Source organism: Rhododendron vialii, chromosome 13a (assembly GCF_030253575.1).
Source record: "Rhododendron vialii isolate Sample 1 chromosome 13a, ASM3025357v1".
Lineage (NCBI taxonomy): Eukaryota > Viridiplantae > Streptophyta > Magnoliopsida > Ericales > Ericaceae > Rhododendron > Rhododendron vialii.
In genome coordinates, this window is record NC_080569.1 from 3,792,250 (window position 1) to 3,809,685 (window position 17,436).

At 39.2% G+C, this 17,436-nt stretch overlaps 2 protein-coding genes across 3 annotated transcripts; one reads left to right on the forward strand and one right to left on the reverse strand.

Annotated features, from left to right (window-relative positions):
* The first annotated feature begins 423 nt into the window (after positions 1-423).
* Positions 424-4,818, forward strand: LOC131313079 (uncharacterized protein At1g03900). Of its 2 annotated transcripts, XR_009196064.1 has the most exons (4): positions 467-1,177; positions 2,594-2,881; positions 4,250-4,402; positions 4,563-4,818. XR_009196064.1 is itself a non-coding variant. In XM_058341164.1 (3 exons), exons 1-3 carry the CDS (start codon positions 689-691, stop codon positions 4,316-4,318), a joined length of 846 nt encoding a protein of 281 aa, XP_058197147.1. In that variant the 5' UTR covers positions 424-688; the 3' UTR covers positions 4,319-4,522. The 2 variants fall into 2 exon arrangements, 1 of the variants encoding a protein (XP_058197147.1); XM_058341164.1 differs by lacking the exon at positions 4,563-4,818 and having other exon boundaries at positions 424-1,177; positions 4,250-4,522.
* Positions 4,819-5,659: 841 nt separating this feature from the next.
* On the reverse strand, positions 5,660-14,096 carry LOC131313078 (protein CHROMATIN REMODELING 8). Its single transcript, XM_058341163.1, has 8 exons — positions 13,783-14,096; positions 12,945-13,066; positions 11,460-12,026; positions 10,836-11,241; positions 9,063-9,933; positions 8,003-8,612; positions 7,256-7,726; positions 5,660-6,732 (listed from the first exon to the last, which is right to left on the reverse strand). The coding sequence occupies exons 2-8, from the start codon at positions 13,035-13,037 to the stop codon at positions 6,064-6,066; spliced, it is 3,687 nt and encodes a 1,228-aa protein (XP_058197146.1). The 5' UTR covers positions 13,038-13,066; positions 13,783-14,096; the 3' UTR covers positions 5,660-6,063.
* Positions 14,097-17,436: the final 3,340 nt, after the last annotated feature.

The following is a 17,436-nucleotide window of genomic DNA, read 5'->3' on the forward strand; positions in this document are numbered from 1 at the left end:
TTAAATTTTTCATAGTTAACTGTTTTGTTTTGTGTTTTTTTAAGGACATTTAGAAAAAACGAAAATACATGATAAGCCTTAAAAAAAAAAAAGAGACCAAATTGGTGCTCCCCTTTTATATATTAGAATAGATATGGGCCCATGTTTAGTAGACAGTGAAAAATTTGATCATCGAACATCGGTGTTCCAATTGTGTTGGTCGTAAGATAAATAGGCAATCAAACATTGACCTTCCATTTTTGTCTCGACAATTTATGCTTTGTTGAGGTAAATACATTAGTACTCCGTAGAGCATTAGATTGGCGATGCTCTGAATTAGTCTCAACCCCTTTTAATATTCCTAAATAGATAAAACAGTTTATTGACATTTGAACATGGAAAAAAAAACAGTTTTGACAATTCGAAACACGCTCCGATCCTTATTTCCTGGAAAACAGGGAAAAGCAAGGAAAAAACAAATTAGGAAAACAAAAACACGCTTCCGTCCCACGTCTCTCCAGCACATTGACAACTACCCACTACCTCCTCCCTTCTCTCTCTCTCTCTCTATATCTAAACCCCGCGTCCCACCGGCGTCACTCCCACCGGCGTTACTCCCACGCTTCCCCGCGCTCTCGCACCCAAACGCTAACCTCATTCGGTCATTCCACACCTAACCAGAACTCGGAACCCCTAACCACCGCGCTCAATGTCGATCGAAGACGACGAAGAATCGCTCGAGCACACTCTCCTCGTCGTCCGCGAGGTCTCCGTCTTCAAGATCCCACCACGGTCCACCTCGGGCGGCTACAAGTGCGGCGAGTGGCTCCAGTCCGACAAGATCTGGACCGGCCGCCTCCGCGTCGTCTCCCGCCACGACCGCTGCGAGATCCGCCTCGAGGACCCCAGCGCCGCCTTCGGAGAGGAACTCTTCGCCGCCTGCTTCGTCTACCCCGGCCAGCGTGAGGCCTCCGTCGAGCCCGTGCTCGACTCGTCCAGGTATTTTGTTTTGAGGATCGAGGACGGGAGGGGGAAGCACGCCTTCATCGGGCTAGGGTTTGGGGAGAGGAACGAGGCGTTTGATTTCAACGTGGCGTTGTCGGATCACGAGAAGTACGTGAAGAGGGAGGGTGAGAAGGAGGAGGAGAGTGAAGATGGGCAGATTGATATTCATCCCGCTGTGAATCATAGACTCAAGGTATAATTCTGCTCGTGTTCTTTGCAGATTTCAAATTGTATGTGTTTAATGTGTGCTAATAGGTCACATAATTCGCAAGCGTGAGAGCGTCTTTCTTTTAAAACTATCTCAAAATACAAAATTCACGAGAGCGAGAGCGAGAATTGTGAGCGCAGAGTGAAGGGCCATTTTATGGATTATTATTTGTGCTAGCGCGGCTCGCTTCGCTTTTGTTGTGGAGCTCGCTGCCCTACTCCACTGAGTCACCATAGCTTCGCCTACGGCACTTGTATCTGAGTTGCTAATGTGTCACCGTGTGGTAGGCCATTTTAAGCCCCCACCGTAACTTGCATATGAATCACTTGAATGGGCTAACATGAATTTGAGTAAGAAATTCATGAAGGGAATGGTTCTAGGTTCCTTCCGTATTAAGTTAAAGAGCTGACAGTAATGTAAGCTGTATTGTTGTCATTATGTTTGATTTCTGCCTAATATTGTACTTGGATTATATGGGCCACATGATTCAAGAGCGTGTGCATGTATTTCACGTATAGGTATACCTTTTAACACATGCACATAGAACTTAATTTTCTGGCAAGTAATAAGATCTTCGGTTTGACAGAGGGGACTCTAATCCAAGTTTTACAGAAATATCCCATCCAGGATTGCTGTACTATAATGGTGCTTCACTGTTTCTGGCCATGAACTTGATTGACTTATTTGAAAGAACAAAAATCCTTTCTGGTGGTCTTATTTTCCTCCCCATTTCATGGTTTGGCAGCGGTTGTGTTTTTGGAGTTTGATTGGTTGTTTTTCCAAGGGTAAAGATTTGTTAATGATTGGCTTTGTAATGAGAAGTAACCGGATTCTAGAGAACTGAATTTGTTGTCAATACTGACATGATATTCCTTGGAATCAAAATATGCATGTCATGGTAGACATGATTTCCTTGGAGTTGGTTAGCCAATGCTTGTTGTAAGTAGTAGAGTACACAGTGGGTGATAGAACCAGAAGTGATACCCTTGAAAATGATTGTTTGGGTAATTGTGTTAGATCAGGCGAGTCACATTATAATTGATTGACCGACTATGCTATATTAATTAAGACTGGCTCCTATTTCAGCCCGTGATTTTGATTTGTCGCCAATGTGTACAAGAGAAGTTCTTTTTATCTTCAGCAGTGACATGCCTGGTGCCTTATCGATACTATTCTTGATTCAGCCAGAGGTTTTCCTATATTCCACAAACGTATTTATTTGTGTGTTGACCCGTGTGATTACAAAGTAAAACAAATTAGATTCTCTCATCTGATAATTCATATAGGCATATTCTGAGACAGCGGTGTTCTATACAATTATTTTTTACTGTGTCAGGATCAAACTAATGCCTTGTGTGCTTCTGGGTGGATCTAACTTTTCGGTTTTTTTTTTTTATACAGGAAGGTGAAACCATCCGAATAAATGTGAAGAATAAGTCATCTGCTGGTACTGGCATGCTTTCAGCTGCTGGTTTATCTGGAGGGCTATCTGGAACAGCAAAGCCTAAAGCTCTGAGCCTTTCCCCTCCACCTGTTGGGGGTGGAAAAATAAGGTCTCCTCTACCACCCCCACCTAATGATCCTGTTGCTGCTCGGATGACTTCCACGAGTCATGGTGTTGGTCTCAAGGGGACCAAGGAGAATGTGAGACGATCTACTGATCCTCTTTCAGATCTCTCTCAATTAGAGGTATTTCTCTATTTCCTCTCTGCCATCTGTTCTTAAGTTTTGTCATTTTAATTAACTTCCTGTAAGCTCCACAATCACAGCTCTACACACCTTCTTCACTTTCCTCTGGTTTTGGTACCACTGTCTTCCTGCATACCGCGCCCGGAATTTTATTTGCAGACAGATCGTAAACTAGTTCTTCTAGCTGAGCTAATTATCTCTGACTTGAGTAGACATATAATTGTTCTGTTTGGTCTAGAAAATCCTTTTCAATCTTGATGTTCGCACTTTAGCCTCTACCCTTGAGGGTACTAACGGTTCATGCACCATCATCACATCTAGCGTAATGCAGAGATTTCAGTATGTTGATTAATTTTAGGGAAATTTATAGAAATGGTCCTCCTAGTTTCATTCGAGTCTTATTTTCGTCCTCCAAGTATCAATTACAACTCTTTTAACCTTCAAGTTTGGTTTTTGTACCAAATTGGTCCAATTGATAACTTTTATCAGCCAAATTGGACGGAAAAAATCTAATTGATGGCAATTTGCACGTTGCAGTTCGTACCAAGTTGGTCCAATTGATGACGTCTTCCCTCAATCTAATTTTTTCCATCCAATTTGGCTGACAAACGTTATCAATTGGATCAACTTGGTACGAAAACCAAACTTAAAGGTCCAAAAAAGTTGTAATTGATACTTGGAGGATGAAAATGAGACTCGAATGAAACTAGGAGGACCATTTCTATAAATTTCTCTTAATTTTAAGTATCCCAGTATTTGTGGACCTTCAGTGTTGCACTAGGTGTTTGCATTTGACATTTTCTGTCTTTTTCTGCAATTAGGTGCAATTTTATTAGATGAAGGTACACCAGATTATAGAATGTCTTCAGAGTTCTCCTGTTATCCTTCGAACTGTCGTCGTTCTCAAAATGACTTCATATGGATTGCATTCTTTGTCAACGCAGAAATTTAATGTGCGTTACCTCAGTTTTGTTGTCTGCTTTTATATTAGCTTCAAGATGCAGCAACCAGTAAAAGTGGGTATCTAGGAAAAGCATTCTGTTTTGCGGTCTTGGACCCCAAAAAAAAAAACGAAGAAGAAAATAAAATAGAAAAGGAACGAAAGAGCGAAAACAATTTTGTTAACAATATGGGCGCACCGCTCATTTATCTTGTGCATATGTAACGTGTGGGTCGGTGCAAACAAATGTCATATGTGCTATCTTTGCCTAATAAGTTGAAATTTTTGTTGGCCAAACTACTGGCTTACTGCTATCCAAAGGATCAATGGAGTCTCATGTTTACTCATTGATGCGAGTCATTTTTTACCATCTTTTTGACCCAGAAGAGCTTCTCGCTTTTCTCATTTTTGTTTTCTGAAATCTGCAGAGGAACCTTCCTTCTACAGCTGGATCAGCATCGACAAAGACTAGTGCAGCTGGATGGGCAGCATTTTAATTGTGTCATGAATATGATTGAAATCTTTGTTTGCTGTTATGCTGAGAAAGAAAAGAAAATCAAACAAATGAAAGAGAATTCAAGGTACCAAATCCTCGATTTTTGGAAGTGATGTATCCTGGAATGTGTTGATATGCTTCTTTTAATTTGATTGAACTTCTGAGTGTTATCTAAAATGTAACAGAGAATAAATTATTTCCCTCATTTTTTTGGATGAGCATATTGCTTTCTTTCTGATTTTCAGTTGACTGATGCAAATTACCACCAACACATCTGGGGCGGCCCCATCTATTTGGCCGAAGATAAACCTAGTTTGGTTAAATCAGCCTGATTCAAGTATCACGGGTAGTTCTGTGGGTTTGTTTCTTTAACATTGCTTCGGGTATTGTGGCAAAAATGTATTACCATGGTCATGTGGGCTAACAACTCATTTCTTTCCCCCAATTTGTCTGGCACAAAAACCCTGGAGATGAATTGTATTGCGTGTCGTGCTTAGATCAGAGCGCTATTTAGAATCGATCGTGCTTTTAGGTCAATGAATGCCTTTGGTGCCCGTCACTATTTTTCATATGAATTGGGTGGTGAAGAGGAGGAAACGAGAATGCACTGGATTTTTTTTTGCCCTATTCTGGTGGTTGTGCAAATCAAGGAGAACCTAATATAATGAGAGATCTTAGAATCTTATTCAAAAGGTATTTCACCTTTTATTTTCTTTCACTCGATATTCATTTCTCAGATTACAAGGGCTAGTAAATTTAGATTTACTTAAGTGAGGTAGGAAAATTGTCTAGTTATGTACTTCGGGCTGGAGGTTGAATGGATTCTCTCCTGCCAAAATGCTTCAAAATCCAGTGGAATCAAACAATGAAAGGATTTCGTTTTGAATTCAGAAGACTACTTGACTACCAATTGCTCTCCGGTCTAGAACCTGGGAAGGGCTGTTTCCGTATTCTTGTTGCGAAACTGATGGCACACTAAACTGGAAACATTCACTTAGTTTAAACCAACAGTTCATGCTTTCACTACAATAAGTGGTCAAGCCCAATTTCATTGTCCCGATGAGGTACAATTTTCATGCGACAGTTCCATACCCCATAATTGGTCACAACAGGATGGTACACACTCACCTTGCGCACAAGTTTACAACTCTACTGCTAGGTTTCCATCTTGGATTTGCAAAAGGGAAAGCTAGAATGAGAAAATGAACCAAAAGAAACTTTCCTTTTCTGCTGGTTTAGGAAATGAAAACAATGAAGTATCCGATCATCACCAAAGGGTGACCGAGAAACTACGGGGCTTCATTCATTTTGAAACAATTTAACTCTGATCTCCTTCACCCTCTATCCACAAATAAAAGATTTCATTCATTTTGAAACAATTTAACTCTGATCTCCTTCAGCCTCTATCCACAAATAAAAGATTTACAAAATCAGTGAGGCATACGCCTTCAATTAAATCTGTACAGCATAAGCCATTCACCTATGTTTGTGACGCCTTGATAATATTAGCAGAAAGGCAATAGCAAAACTAAAAAATAGAGAAGGGGCAAAACCCAGAGCAGCGGGCTCGCTCGTGTCCTCATCTTGGAAATTCAACCCACTTCAAAAATCTGCTATCAGCAAAACTGAAGCAGCTCCAGAGCAATTCCCACTCTTCTTTTTTTTCATTGGGTTTCCAAAACAATTGGTTCGACATATGCAATAAAGAGAAACAACAGATCACCTACAAATCTGAGGTTTAACACTTCACTGTTGTTGATACTCTGGCTTTAAAACCCAAGAAGACCCATCAGAACCCTTCTCCAAAATGGCTATCTCCTTCAAAAGATTCTTAAACAAGGGCAGATCCTTCGAGGGCACCCTTTCCCTGAAGTGCTCCACAATACTAGCAGAACTACTCCTCCCACTTCTCTGCTGTATAAAGGTACAAATCTGTCGTATCAACACTTCTGGCTGCACCCCAGATAAATTTTTGGTTGACCTAGAAATCATACCATTTGCATCTCTCTCTCTACCACCAGAACTAGAACCCACACTGAACTGATGTTCGATCACATCACCAACCGCTCTTTCTTGGGTCTTCCGTATCCTTGCCAGTAATTCAGCCGAGGATAACGCTTTCCCAGCAGATGCCCCAGCTGCTATTCCATTGCTGGATGATTCTTCCATGGGTTTGGAATTGGTGGTCAATTGGGAATTTATGGTTGAGCCAAATTTCCGGGGCAAAGAGGAGGGTGCGCCAGCGGCTCCTGCTTTTCCTGTCCAGGTTGGAATGGATACGCTTTCCCGGCGTCGAAGGATTCGTGACTGGCGTAGTGCTTCTGCTGCTCTCTGAGCGATTTGGGAAGCTTGCTCTTCGAGTTTTATCTTCTCTTCGTCGTGGGCGTTCATAATTGCATCATGGTTCATAGCACTCTGAAGCAAAAGGATGAAACTAAAGAGTGAGGCGAAGCAGTGACAATGTGCAAGGCATGTTAAGGCTACCGAAGTAGAATTTATGGGATAACCAGTCACTTGTCTAATTTGCAATTTTGGAGAGTAACGAAGGGGATAAAACTTCAATAGCTGATAGGAAACAATACTTAAAAGTGATTTCTAAGTCTTGAAGAGACACACATGAGACACCAAATAAAGCAAAGTGGACAAAAAGCCGAACATTCAATTATCAAACAAGAGCAAGCCTGATAATATGGTCCAGTTTCCAACAATTATGAACTCTCCAAAGTAGCAGAGACTGAGTGATGCAAATGTCTATTCCTTTGAAAGACCGCAAATTAGCAAAAAATCTGCTTGTTTTCAACCTCCAAACTAACTAGAGTAAACGCACGCGCGTGACGGTGGGTGAAGTAAATCACTCTTTCACGGAAAGAGAGATCATTCAGTAAAGGGCAAAAGCTACCTTCATTCGAAGGCACTTTATAGAAAACTCAAAACTTACATGAATTCCTTGAGCGTCAAAAAGACACCGAAGAATATTCGCATCTTCATCAACTTCGCCATCACTAAGGACAGCTTTTCCTTTACCCTTCCTTTTGGATGGTCCAATCTCCGGATCGTTCCCTTTTTCAACTGCATCAGCAGCAGCATTTGCTGTTGGTAGTTTCACAGATTTCTGCTTATCTTGGTCACCGTTCTGAGCCCCAACAACATTTACATCTCCAGATAATTGACTGAAAATGTTGGACGTTTCGGTAGACCCACTTTCTTCATCATCATTCAATGTAAAGAGATCCTTCATATCTCGGGATTTGAAGAACCGTCTCTGCTGTGGATTCTGCAATATTTTATTGGTAAGAAAGTGTTTGTAAATCTGTCGGTGATACACCTTCTCTTCAATCGTTCCACGAGTGATAAGCCTATAAACCGTTACATCTTTGGTCTGACCAATACGCCAAGCACGCTCCCTAGCCTGTCATAAGCAATAAGTCACCTAAATATACTTAATGGTGTTTTCAGAGGCAAGCTAAAAAAAAAAATCAGGAATAGAACTGAAGCAGTTTTTGCTTAAAAATAAGGAAATGTCACTATTGATGCAGTGAACATAAAAGATCAATAACAAAACGTCAATACCTTCATAGTTACCATTACAGAGGTAAATCTACAGAACAACCAGTATGTTCATCTTCAAGAAAAATTAGGAGAATGAACTAAACTAATTACCGAAATGAATCAAACACAGACCCACCTGCATGTCAGTAGAAGGGTTCCAGTCTGGATCAAAGATGATCACCCTGTTTGCACCCGTTAAATTTGTACCCAAACCACCGACTTTTGTTGTTAAGATGAAGATAAAAACATCATCCGAGTCGTTAAATTCATCTATCAACGCCATTCTATATTTTACAGGAGTCATACCATCCATTCTCCGGTAAGTGTAGCCACCAGAAACCAAAAAACTTTCAAGAATATCAAGCATTTGTTGAGTTTGGGTGAAAAGAAGAACACGGTGACCCTGTTCCCTCCACACTTCCAGCACTTGGGCAACAACTTTCATTTTCCCACTGCGTTCAGGGTTCCCGTAATCTGGATTCTGGAAAGAATGTTCTCTCTCAAGCAGATCAGGGTGGTTGCAAATTTTACGCATCACGTCAATTCCATAAAGAGAGTTTCTGCTTCCATCAAAGATCTGTTCTACATCAGAGCTAGCAAGAAATGCTCTGTACACAGATCGCTGCTCTGGAGTCAGGCTACAAAAGAGGACATGTTCAGTCTTCTTTGTAAGTTGTGCATTCACATCAGCCTTCATTCTCCGGAGGAGGTAAGGCATGACCAAGTCACGCAAAACCACTGCACATCTGCACCATGTCAAATTTAATAGGAGTGATTTACGATGGGAGGGGTTGGCATATTGAAAAGGTGAGAAATGAGACGGTAATCAATCTAACAACCTACATGGCTACATCCAAGAAAGCATCTCTTCAACTTAGACAATGAACAATCTTGTGCTGTTGAACGTTTTGTGAAAGGTGCTACTTAAAACTGTTTTAACTACTTTTGGGATGAGTATTTTTATTTAGGTTAAAAAAAAAACACTCTTTTTGCTCTATGTTGTCACTTTTACCGGCTGGAGGAGGCATGGGCCCCTAATTTACCGGTTATTTCCCAATGTCAATTGAATTCAGATATTTTCATAGTTCTTAATGAATTTGAGTAAAGCACAAATTACTGAACAATTTCAAATACAGCGGATCAAGTACATGAAATTTCAAATAGAATCTAGACTTCAGAGATCCTTTGATGCACACCTGTAAGCTGTGGATACTTGCAAGGGTGAAGCGTTAGCATAGCCACCAACAGATATGGGAACTGCAAATTCAGACTCAAATACAGGGAGGACCCCCAACTTTCCAGGGAAAACAAAATCAAACAATGACCACAATTCAGCAAGCTTGTTCTGAATTGGTGCACCAGTCATTATTATGCGATGAACTGTCTGCAGCTGTTTGCAAACTAAAGTAACTTCGGCATTTGGATTCCGAATACGGTGTCCTTCGTCTAGTACTGCATAACCCCATTCAATGTCAAGGAGTTTTCCCCCTAGCAAACGTAGTTGCTCATAAGTGGTAATCAGCAACCCCGATTGTGATCTCAGAACACAATTTATCAAGGAATCCCATTTCTTTCTTTTTTTTGACCGCAAATTTTGTTCACTATCACTGTCAACTACATCTTCACTTTCATAGTCACTTTCACAAGATTCGGATCGCTTCTTTCTAACAGTTGGATCCTGAGCAGAATCGTGAAGTAACTCCACATGAAAGTTTGGATACCACTTTTGCGCTTCCCTCTTCCATTGACGCAAGAGTGTAACAGGGCAAACAATTATGCTTGGTTTGTACAAATTACTGAAGTGCAATGCTCCAAGAAAAGATAAGACCTGGATTGTTTTACCAAGGCCCATCTCATCTCCAATGATCCCACCAGCTCTTTGGCAATGGAGTTCCCATAACCATTGTACCCCCACCTTTTGGTAGTCAAAAAGTTTGCTGAAAACGCTTTCAGGGATTTTCAGCCCACCTTCAAGTGTCACGAAAGGAGGTTCACTACCATCCACATCTTCACCATTCTCCTGGTCTTCTTGTTCATAACTGGAGGTTGCCACATCACCATTTGCATCTTTGGTAAAATAAACAAGTTCAATACCACATCCTATTCCCAGATATATAAACTATACATAAACGAAAATGGAATACATACACTGCATCTATAGAAGCATCACAATCTTCCCTGACTTTAATACACATTTGTATAACATGGCCTTCAAATGACAAATTTGTTGTCAAAGAACAACACAAAAATATTACAGAACCGAAAGAGATATATGTAAGAAAATTATAGGCAGTGCAAGCTTAGAAAGATGTTTGTGCATGCATTTGTTTGGAGTCAGTCGGTCAGAACCAAAATACTTGAGGTTATTGGGAAATATTCAAGTTCATGAACAAGTAACATTTTTTGGGCGAAGAAATAGTTTTTGTAATGTAAGTTAACTGACAAGGGGTTTATGTAGCCTATTTACCAACTCGGACCAATACTAGTCCTTTTGCCCATTTTGTCAGAGTAACATATGCCCACATTAGCATCTCCAACTACGTCTAAAGTGGCTAGGATACGATAGAAATGATTCTCAGGGCTAAGGAAACAATAGGGACTGCAGGGAATTGTTGTAACAACCTGAAACTGACCCCACTTCCAGAAGCATTTCCACAAAGAAAACAGAAGCCCATTCTCTAAAACCCAACCATAAAGCAACCTTCAGATACAATGACGGGCTTGAGGTGAATATACATATGATATCTAGATTATGTCCATAAGTGCGGATAGTCATCACCCAATGGAGTTATAGGTGTTGAGTAAAATCTAATGCAGTAGTAAAAACAAAAGGCCATCCAAGAACAAACACCAGCAACATCTCAGGACTTGACCAACTCCTATAAAAGTTATAACAATGATTAGGAGTTGAAAAGAATGAGATACACATACAGTTCAGCTAAAGAACTTGTAGAATTGCCCAAACATACCAGATTGGTCCAGATCATTTCCCTCGTTAGAAGCCAACTTTCTCCATTTCTTTCCAGGCAATGGTCTTTTCCTTTTCCTTAATGTGCCTTTGTTCGTATCAGTCTCCTTTTCAGGTGATCGAGGAACCTTCAAAGGTGTTCTTAGTCGTTGAAAAGGATGAGTGGGTGCTTCAAGTTTTGGCAAGGATTCTGAATTGAGAAGCTTAGTTGTGGGACGAGCTTGCGCAGCCTCTGACATAGACTGCACAGCTCTAGCTATACTGGTGGAAGCAAGATCATCACTCTTGTTATCCTCTTCACTTACATTGTGTCTGTCAGATGGCCCAGCTGTTTGAATGCGACGCTCAAAACCCTTAAGCTTGTGAAAGGGGGTTAAAATTCCTTTCCTCACTAACTCATCCCTTTCCTGACCCAAAAAAAAATTTCACAGTTCATCATCATATTTCCAACATAATTTGTACACTCTTGAGTAACTTTAAACATCCAGTTACAATAGCAATAGACTTTAACTTTTGTCAAAGGATAAGAACATAAAATCAACCGCTTAAACCCCTTCTATCAACTACTAGATCTCCTGTTTATCCAACTTAGTATAATCGGCAAAAAAAACCATGTATTACTCACTGTTTCAATAAATCCAGCAGATGCTGAATTTAACACTGCGTCAAAATCTCCATCTTCATCAAATGAAACTATTTTCTGACGCTTTTTTGAATTCTTGCTTGGCTTCTGAACTTGTTTCAACCTTGATTTCAGCCTTGGTTCTTCTTTAACAAGTTCTTGTATCACTCTATCATGTTTATTGAGCTTGGAAGGGCTGTTCTTGCACAAGTTTGAAATTTCTTTCTCAAGCTGACCCTTAGTTTTCTTCAGGCTTCTCAGTCTCTCAGTTGCCAATGCCTGCTGGAGGGTTAAATTATTATGCGAAACCTGGACAGCACTCTTATCATCCTCCTCATCTTCTTTTCCCCAGCCATCATCGCCATCAGAGACGTGATTTTCAATACTTGCAAAGTTCTTGACCTGTTCAACACTAGATGCAACAGCGTCTATTTCTATTTTAACAGCCCTTAATTTGCTATATAGTTCTGCATGGTTGGTGGACGGCAATTCATTGTTTTCTGAACAGCCAAGAAGTTCCTCCTCCCTGCTTCCTCCAGGTTCACTACTGTCCCCAGCATTATTTCTTGCCTGCCATCAGATACAGCTATCATCAGATTGCAATTCAAAAAATTAGAAAATGCTGACAACAAATGGGCAGTAGAGCACAGCCGTGGCCTCCTTTGGACCATGAGAATTATATATTAGTCTCCAGATGTTAAGTATTCAGGTGTATCTCCTACCTATCCTAGAGGAAAGGTGCAACGTCCAACATAAAAACCATGAGCAATATACACAATCAGTAATAGCACGCAAGTGAGATAGCTTAAACAATTTCAGCAAGTTCTACATGGATATGATGCCATCTTCATTCTTTTGAGTACATACAAGACTATCAAAATGTGAGCAAAAGCATGTCTACAAATATACCGCCCTACTAGTTATACACATTTCTGACAGTGTTTAGCAAATCATAATCGTTAGGAGGCCCATAACATGTAATGTCTAAATCTATCAACCTAGAAAAAATGATCAAGGACCTCAGCATTGCCGGCACAGCCAGAAACATATGGAAGATCACTTCTTTGATGACAAGAATACTTATATCCTGCAAGAATCAATCCATAACTTGTGGAAACAGCTACAGGTACTCTCTCTCTCTCTCGCATGCTTGCTCGAAGACTTCTGCCATCACATAAACCTATTGTGATAGAGAATTCTGACAAAACTGAGTGAGCCTGTGCATTTATGGCTTTTTTGGGGGCAATAGTGACAGGCTAAACAACAGGTATGAATCCAAACCACACCAAGAAGCTTTGCCATCTAAGCTAGCTCCCGATAATGCCTTGAACACACTCTAGAGGCTATGATATCATACTGAACAACAAGAAATTAGGCTACTGCCAATATCTACCTTTCAGCAGGAAATGTAATCAAGACCTTATCCAATGAAAAGGCGAAAAGTGATTAGTAGGAAATTAACAAATGAGTATGGTATACAGTAGCAACCTTTGCTAATATATGGCGTTCAATATCTTCCGGGTTTGCAGATGTGACACCCAAGCTGCTTAGCAGAACTCTATCCTCCTCTTCTTCTTTCATTTATTGCCACGTCCTTAGTCAAGAGTCACCTGTACAACTTTAGCCATATTAACTTCTAACCATGACTTTAGCAGCTCAACATATATGCTTATAATGTTCCACTAAAACCAGTAAACTGTCCCAATTTAAGCACTGGCTGCCACTGAAAAGCCACGCAAGTAACAAGCATAATGCAGTGTCACCCAAAGAACCCAAATTAGTTGTGACGAAACAGAAATTTAGCCATTCAAGCGATTTAAATGGAACATTACGCACTCTCTGCCAGTCCAGTTTGCTAAAAGAATCAGCCTTGCCATTAGGATTTATTCATCAGTGAGAACGACCTCTTCGATTATCTCCATCTGGATATAATTGCATCTTCTCTGGTTGTCCTCGTGAAGTACAACCGCCATGAAACTATTTTTTCCTTCACCATACCATTAAACTATTTATACCACAACTATCAGGTAGATTAGTCAAATAATCCTTCGGTAGCATCCTCCCATCCCACTTTTTCAATCCTCACTCCGCGTTACACTCTCAATCCCTGCTCTAGTTTTTGAAAGACTTTCACGCTCGTGCACGCACATTACATGACTTAGGGTATGCGCTCCTATTTCAGGTACATTACTCGTATCGTTAACGTATAAATTTCAACTAGTTCACTAAATTCTACTGCATTCACTCATCAACTTAAACCAAATAGCTAATGACAGTTCAAATAACTAAGAATGGGGATATAACATCGACATAGATACATACGTACCCGTTGTATGTATATATCTGTGTACCTACCAACCGATCGAACCGGCGACCAATAAATCCCGATTTCCCACCGAATTTTGTGATTCCAGTCTTCAACAGAAATTCAATCCTCAGAAACCCTAGATTCAACGAACGAGCAATTCCTGAGTCGACTCCCTCCCGATTTATTTCTAGGCTTTTATCTCGGTCGACGATCGTAGTTAGGGGTAGCTTGCGGAGGAAGGGCCTCGAAGTCGACGATTCTTTCTAATTTCTAACGTGAGCAGGGCTCACGCTCGATATCCTGCGCCTCATCTGTTTTCGTTTCCTTTTATGTTTGGCGGGGACAAACAACCCTTGCCGCCCACGCAGGCGATTTCTGCACGTGGCATCATCCCGACCGAGAGAAGGTGTATATAGTGCCATTTTAAAGTTGGTTTTTTGGGCTTTTAAAACTTTATCTTAGATTTTTTAAAAATATTTGGGTTAAAAAAAAATTACTTTTTTCGATTTGTGTTAACGAGTCAAATCGATAATTCAAAAAAGTTATGTGCAAAAATAACAAATGTGAATTTTTTTGGAATAATGACAAAACAAGAAAAATCTCAAAAATTTTAGCGGAACTTAGCCTAGGTCATTTCACTAGAAAATTTCTGAATGGGACCAAATAAGGTTTTAATGTTTATCATTAGGACTCCGTTAGTTTTGGGATTTTGGATTTGTATGTAATAGTGTAGAAAAAAAACAGAGTAATGATTGAAAAATAAGGATAATAATTGGAGAAAAATGAGAGCAATGATTGGAGAAAAATAGAATAATGATTAAAATCCAAAATAATTAAACGAACGGGGTCGACGTTTTTTTCTTTAATATCCTAAACTATTCACATTTTTTCTTCTTCGACCTTAAGTTATGTGAACAATAATTTTGTCCCCTCAACCATCCGGTTTGCAATCTATTTTGTTCAAAGTTGGACAAGATTGTACCTAAAAATTGGACAAAATATATTGCGATTAGAAAGTTGAGGGACAAAATTGTTGCTTACATAGTTTACGGACGAAAGTAGATAAATTAAATGCATATAATTTACATATTTCCGTTTGACCAAAAAAATTTTGTATAATTTAGGAGATAAAATTTATCTCTTTTATCATTATATCATGTTATCCAAAAATTTGAAGACTTCTGGCAGTATGTAATGAGAACTAAACTACCTTTTGAGTTTATAAAGGAAGGGAAATGATAGGAATGATGATTAATAATTTGGATATAGTAAATGAGCATGCTTTTATCTAGTTCAATGATATTTTCCAAACAAAATGGATGATAATTGCTTATGTATTCTATTATCTACGATCTTCCACGAGTTGTTCTCTCAAAAACATTATCCGATTAATTTTGGTTTAACTTGTCAGGTAGGATTTTTTCTTAAGTAAACACGATGAAGGAAAGAGCAACCAACATAATTACTTCCCATGAACTAACCGTAGGGACTTCGACATAATGACATAGATTGTAAAAGAGATCAGTCATCAATAATTTTGGTTTAATTTTAGGTAGGTTTTTTTTCTTGAGTAAAGAAGCTGATGAAGGAAAGGGCGACCAACGTAATTACCACTATAAACTAACCGTAAAGACTTCGGCATAACGATAGATCGTGAACGAGATCCCTCGGGGAGGCACAATTTAAAAATGACAAACATACTTTCAAACCTTTTATGAGAGAGCAGTTGCCTAGGTTTGCTAAATTTGGTCGTAGGCAAAAATGACTTGATTTTAGCATGATGAAAATGACCGGTGGATCCATATGCTTATAGACTCGTGTTGCGTTGAGTCTGAAACATATTTTGATATTTTTTACTTTTTTAACTTTTTGTTTAGCTTTTCATTGTAATTTTTGAAGTTAATCGTTCGTCTCGACAAGACGAATCAGTAAAGTATAAAAACATGGACAGCTATTGAAAAATCCAAATAAGACAGTTGTTTGGTATTTTTTTTTCGTATCTCATGAACTCTTTTCTTTGCTTTCTGTTATAATTTTGTACTTTTTAGACTACTATCATCGAGACAGTTGATTAATCCAAAAAATATGACGCGAATATAACAAAAAAAATGCGTAATTTGCATTAAAAAAGACTTAACAAAGCTATCCACGTTAGCCACCTCCGGACTAGCAGAAAAAAAGACAAACAAAACACACAAAACGGAAAAGAAAAATAAGTTCACAATAATGGATTGTAATAATAGGAAAAATTATTCAGTGCTCAATCCCTTTATCCACCATACACTCTAGTACTATACATTGTTGTGGAATCCAAATTCAAATATGTGAACCCCGCGTCAATGTGATAAGCGAGGAATCTGAGGCACCACGCGACCGTACTTGCGGTGACCATGAATACTCTCTTCAAGAGTAGACCCAAAGACAGTCTTCCCTTCCAACTGGAGTACGTCGTATCAGACAATGTGGTTTGTTGTAGGTGGAGTTCAGTTTAAATTAGTTGCCATGTTCCCATCCAGTGAGGGAATGTCATCATGCTTTTGAATTGAGAAATAAGCTGTGCTATTGCGTTTGGTTCTGTTCAAATGGACAATGAATGGCCCCATAATGCCCCATTTCTAAGGGACGTCGACGCCGATCCTTATTTTTCGTTCCTTTTGCCTTTTTCAGATACTACTTGAAATTCACCCCTTATAATTGCGGAGGTTTGCCGAATTGGATATCATTTACTTATATAACTCCAGGAACCGGGAATCCTTTCGTGCACCCTACGCTACAGGGTTCCCGGGTCCGTATACCTAATGGACAATACTAATTAGACGCGAATTACCAAAATATGGATCGTTTTTTCCACCAAAGTCAAAACTGATCAGTATAGATTATATACAGTATTAAGAAACATAGGACATGGGAAATGAACCGTTTGGATTCCGATGAACAGGCCGGAGCGAATTTTTTGTAATTTAAACAATGTGGACAATGAAACGTGGCCACATTTTGTGTTTAAATGCATTGAATCCACGTTAATTAATTTATATATAAATTATAAGGCTGTGTTTGGACTGGCAAACAAAAGTCGTTCAGCTTGGACAAGCAATATCCCAAAAGAGTCTAAAGTTTTAAACGTTCCAAACATGAAAAAGTCAAAAGTTAGCCCAGCCAACGTATTTTTGTTTGTTTTTTGTTGGTTAACGAAACAGCCAAACAAATGAAAAATGTGTAGCCTTTTTATTTATTTATTTTTGATCACGCAAGTGTCCAAACTAGCTTACGCACATCTCGACTTATTTTTGGACAGGGACTTGGCTGCTTATGGAGTACTATTGTTCAATTTATAATATCGTCAGGATGGTTTTGTATTTAATATTTTCTTTCTAAAAAGTAGTTATTTCTCAAAATATTTGGGTAATAAAAGTAAAAAAAAATTATTTTTTCGATTCCTTTCATCGAGACGAATCAATAACCTACAAAAGTTACGCACAAAATCAACAAATGCAAAATTTTTTCAAATAAGGACAAAATTTTTAAGTTAAGTTAAGTTTAAGTTAATGCCAAAAGAACAGAGCCCCAGGTTTACGAAAAGCACACAAAAAACTCGAGGTATGAGAAATTAAAAAAATACACTCAAGTATTTCCCATGCAGTAAAAGACCACGGTTTTATTTTCAAAAAAAGC

Excerpts from the sequence above, each read along its gene's own strand:
- LOC131313078 (XM_058341163.1), bottom strand. The coding sequence starts at position 13,037 with ATGAAAGAAGAAGAGGAGGATAGAGTTCTGCTAAGCAGCTTGGGTGTC. Across the intron at positions 8,613-9,062 it reads CAAGTATCCACAGCTTACAG|ATGTGCAGTGGTTTTGCGTG; the intron begins GTGTGCATCAAA and ends GACATGGTGCAG. Across the intron at positions 7,727-8,002 it reads ACCCTTCTACTGACATGCAG|GCTAGGGAGCGTGCTTGGCG; the intron begins GTGGGTCTGTGT and ends TGCTTATGACAG.
- LOC131313079 (XM_058341164.1), top strand. The coding sequence starts at position 689 with ATGTCGATCGAAGACGACGAAGAATCGCTCGAGCACACTCTCCTCGTC. Across the intron at positions 1,178-2,593 it reads CTGTGAATCATAGACTCAAG|GAAGGTGAAACCATCCGAAT; the intron begins GTATAATTCTGC and ends TTTTTTATACAG. Across the intron at positions 2,882-4,249 it reads CAGATCTCTCTCAATTAGAG|AGGAACCTTCCTTCTACAGC; the intron begins GTATTTCTCTAT and ends TGAAATCTGCAG.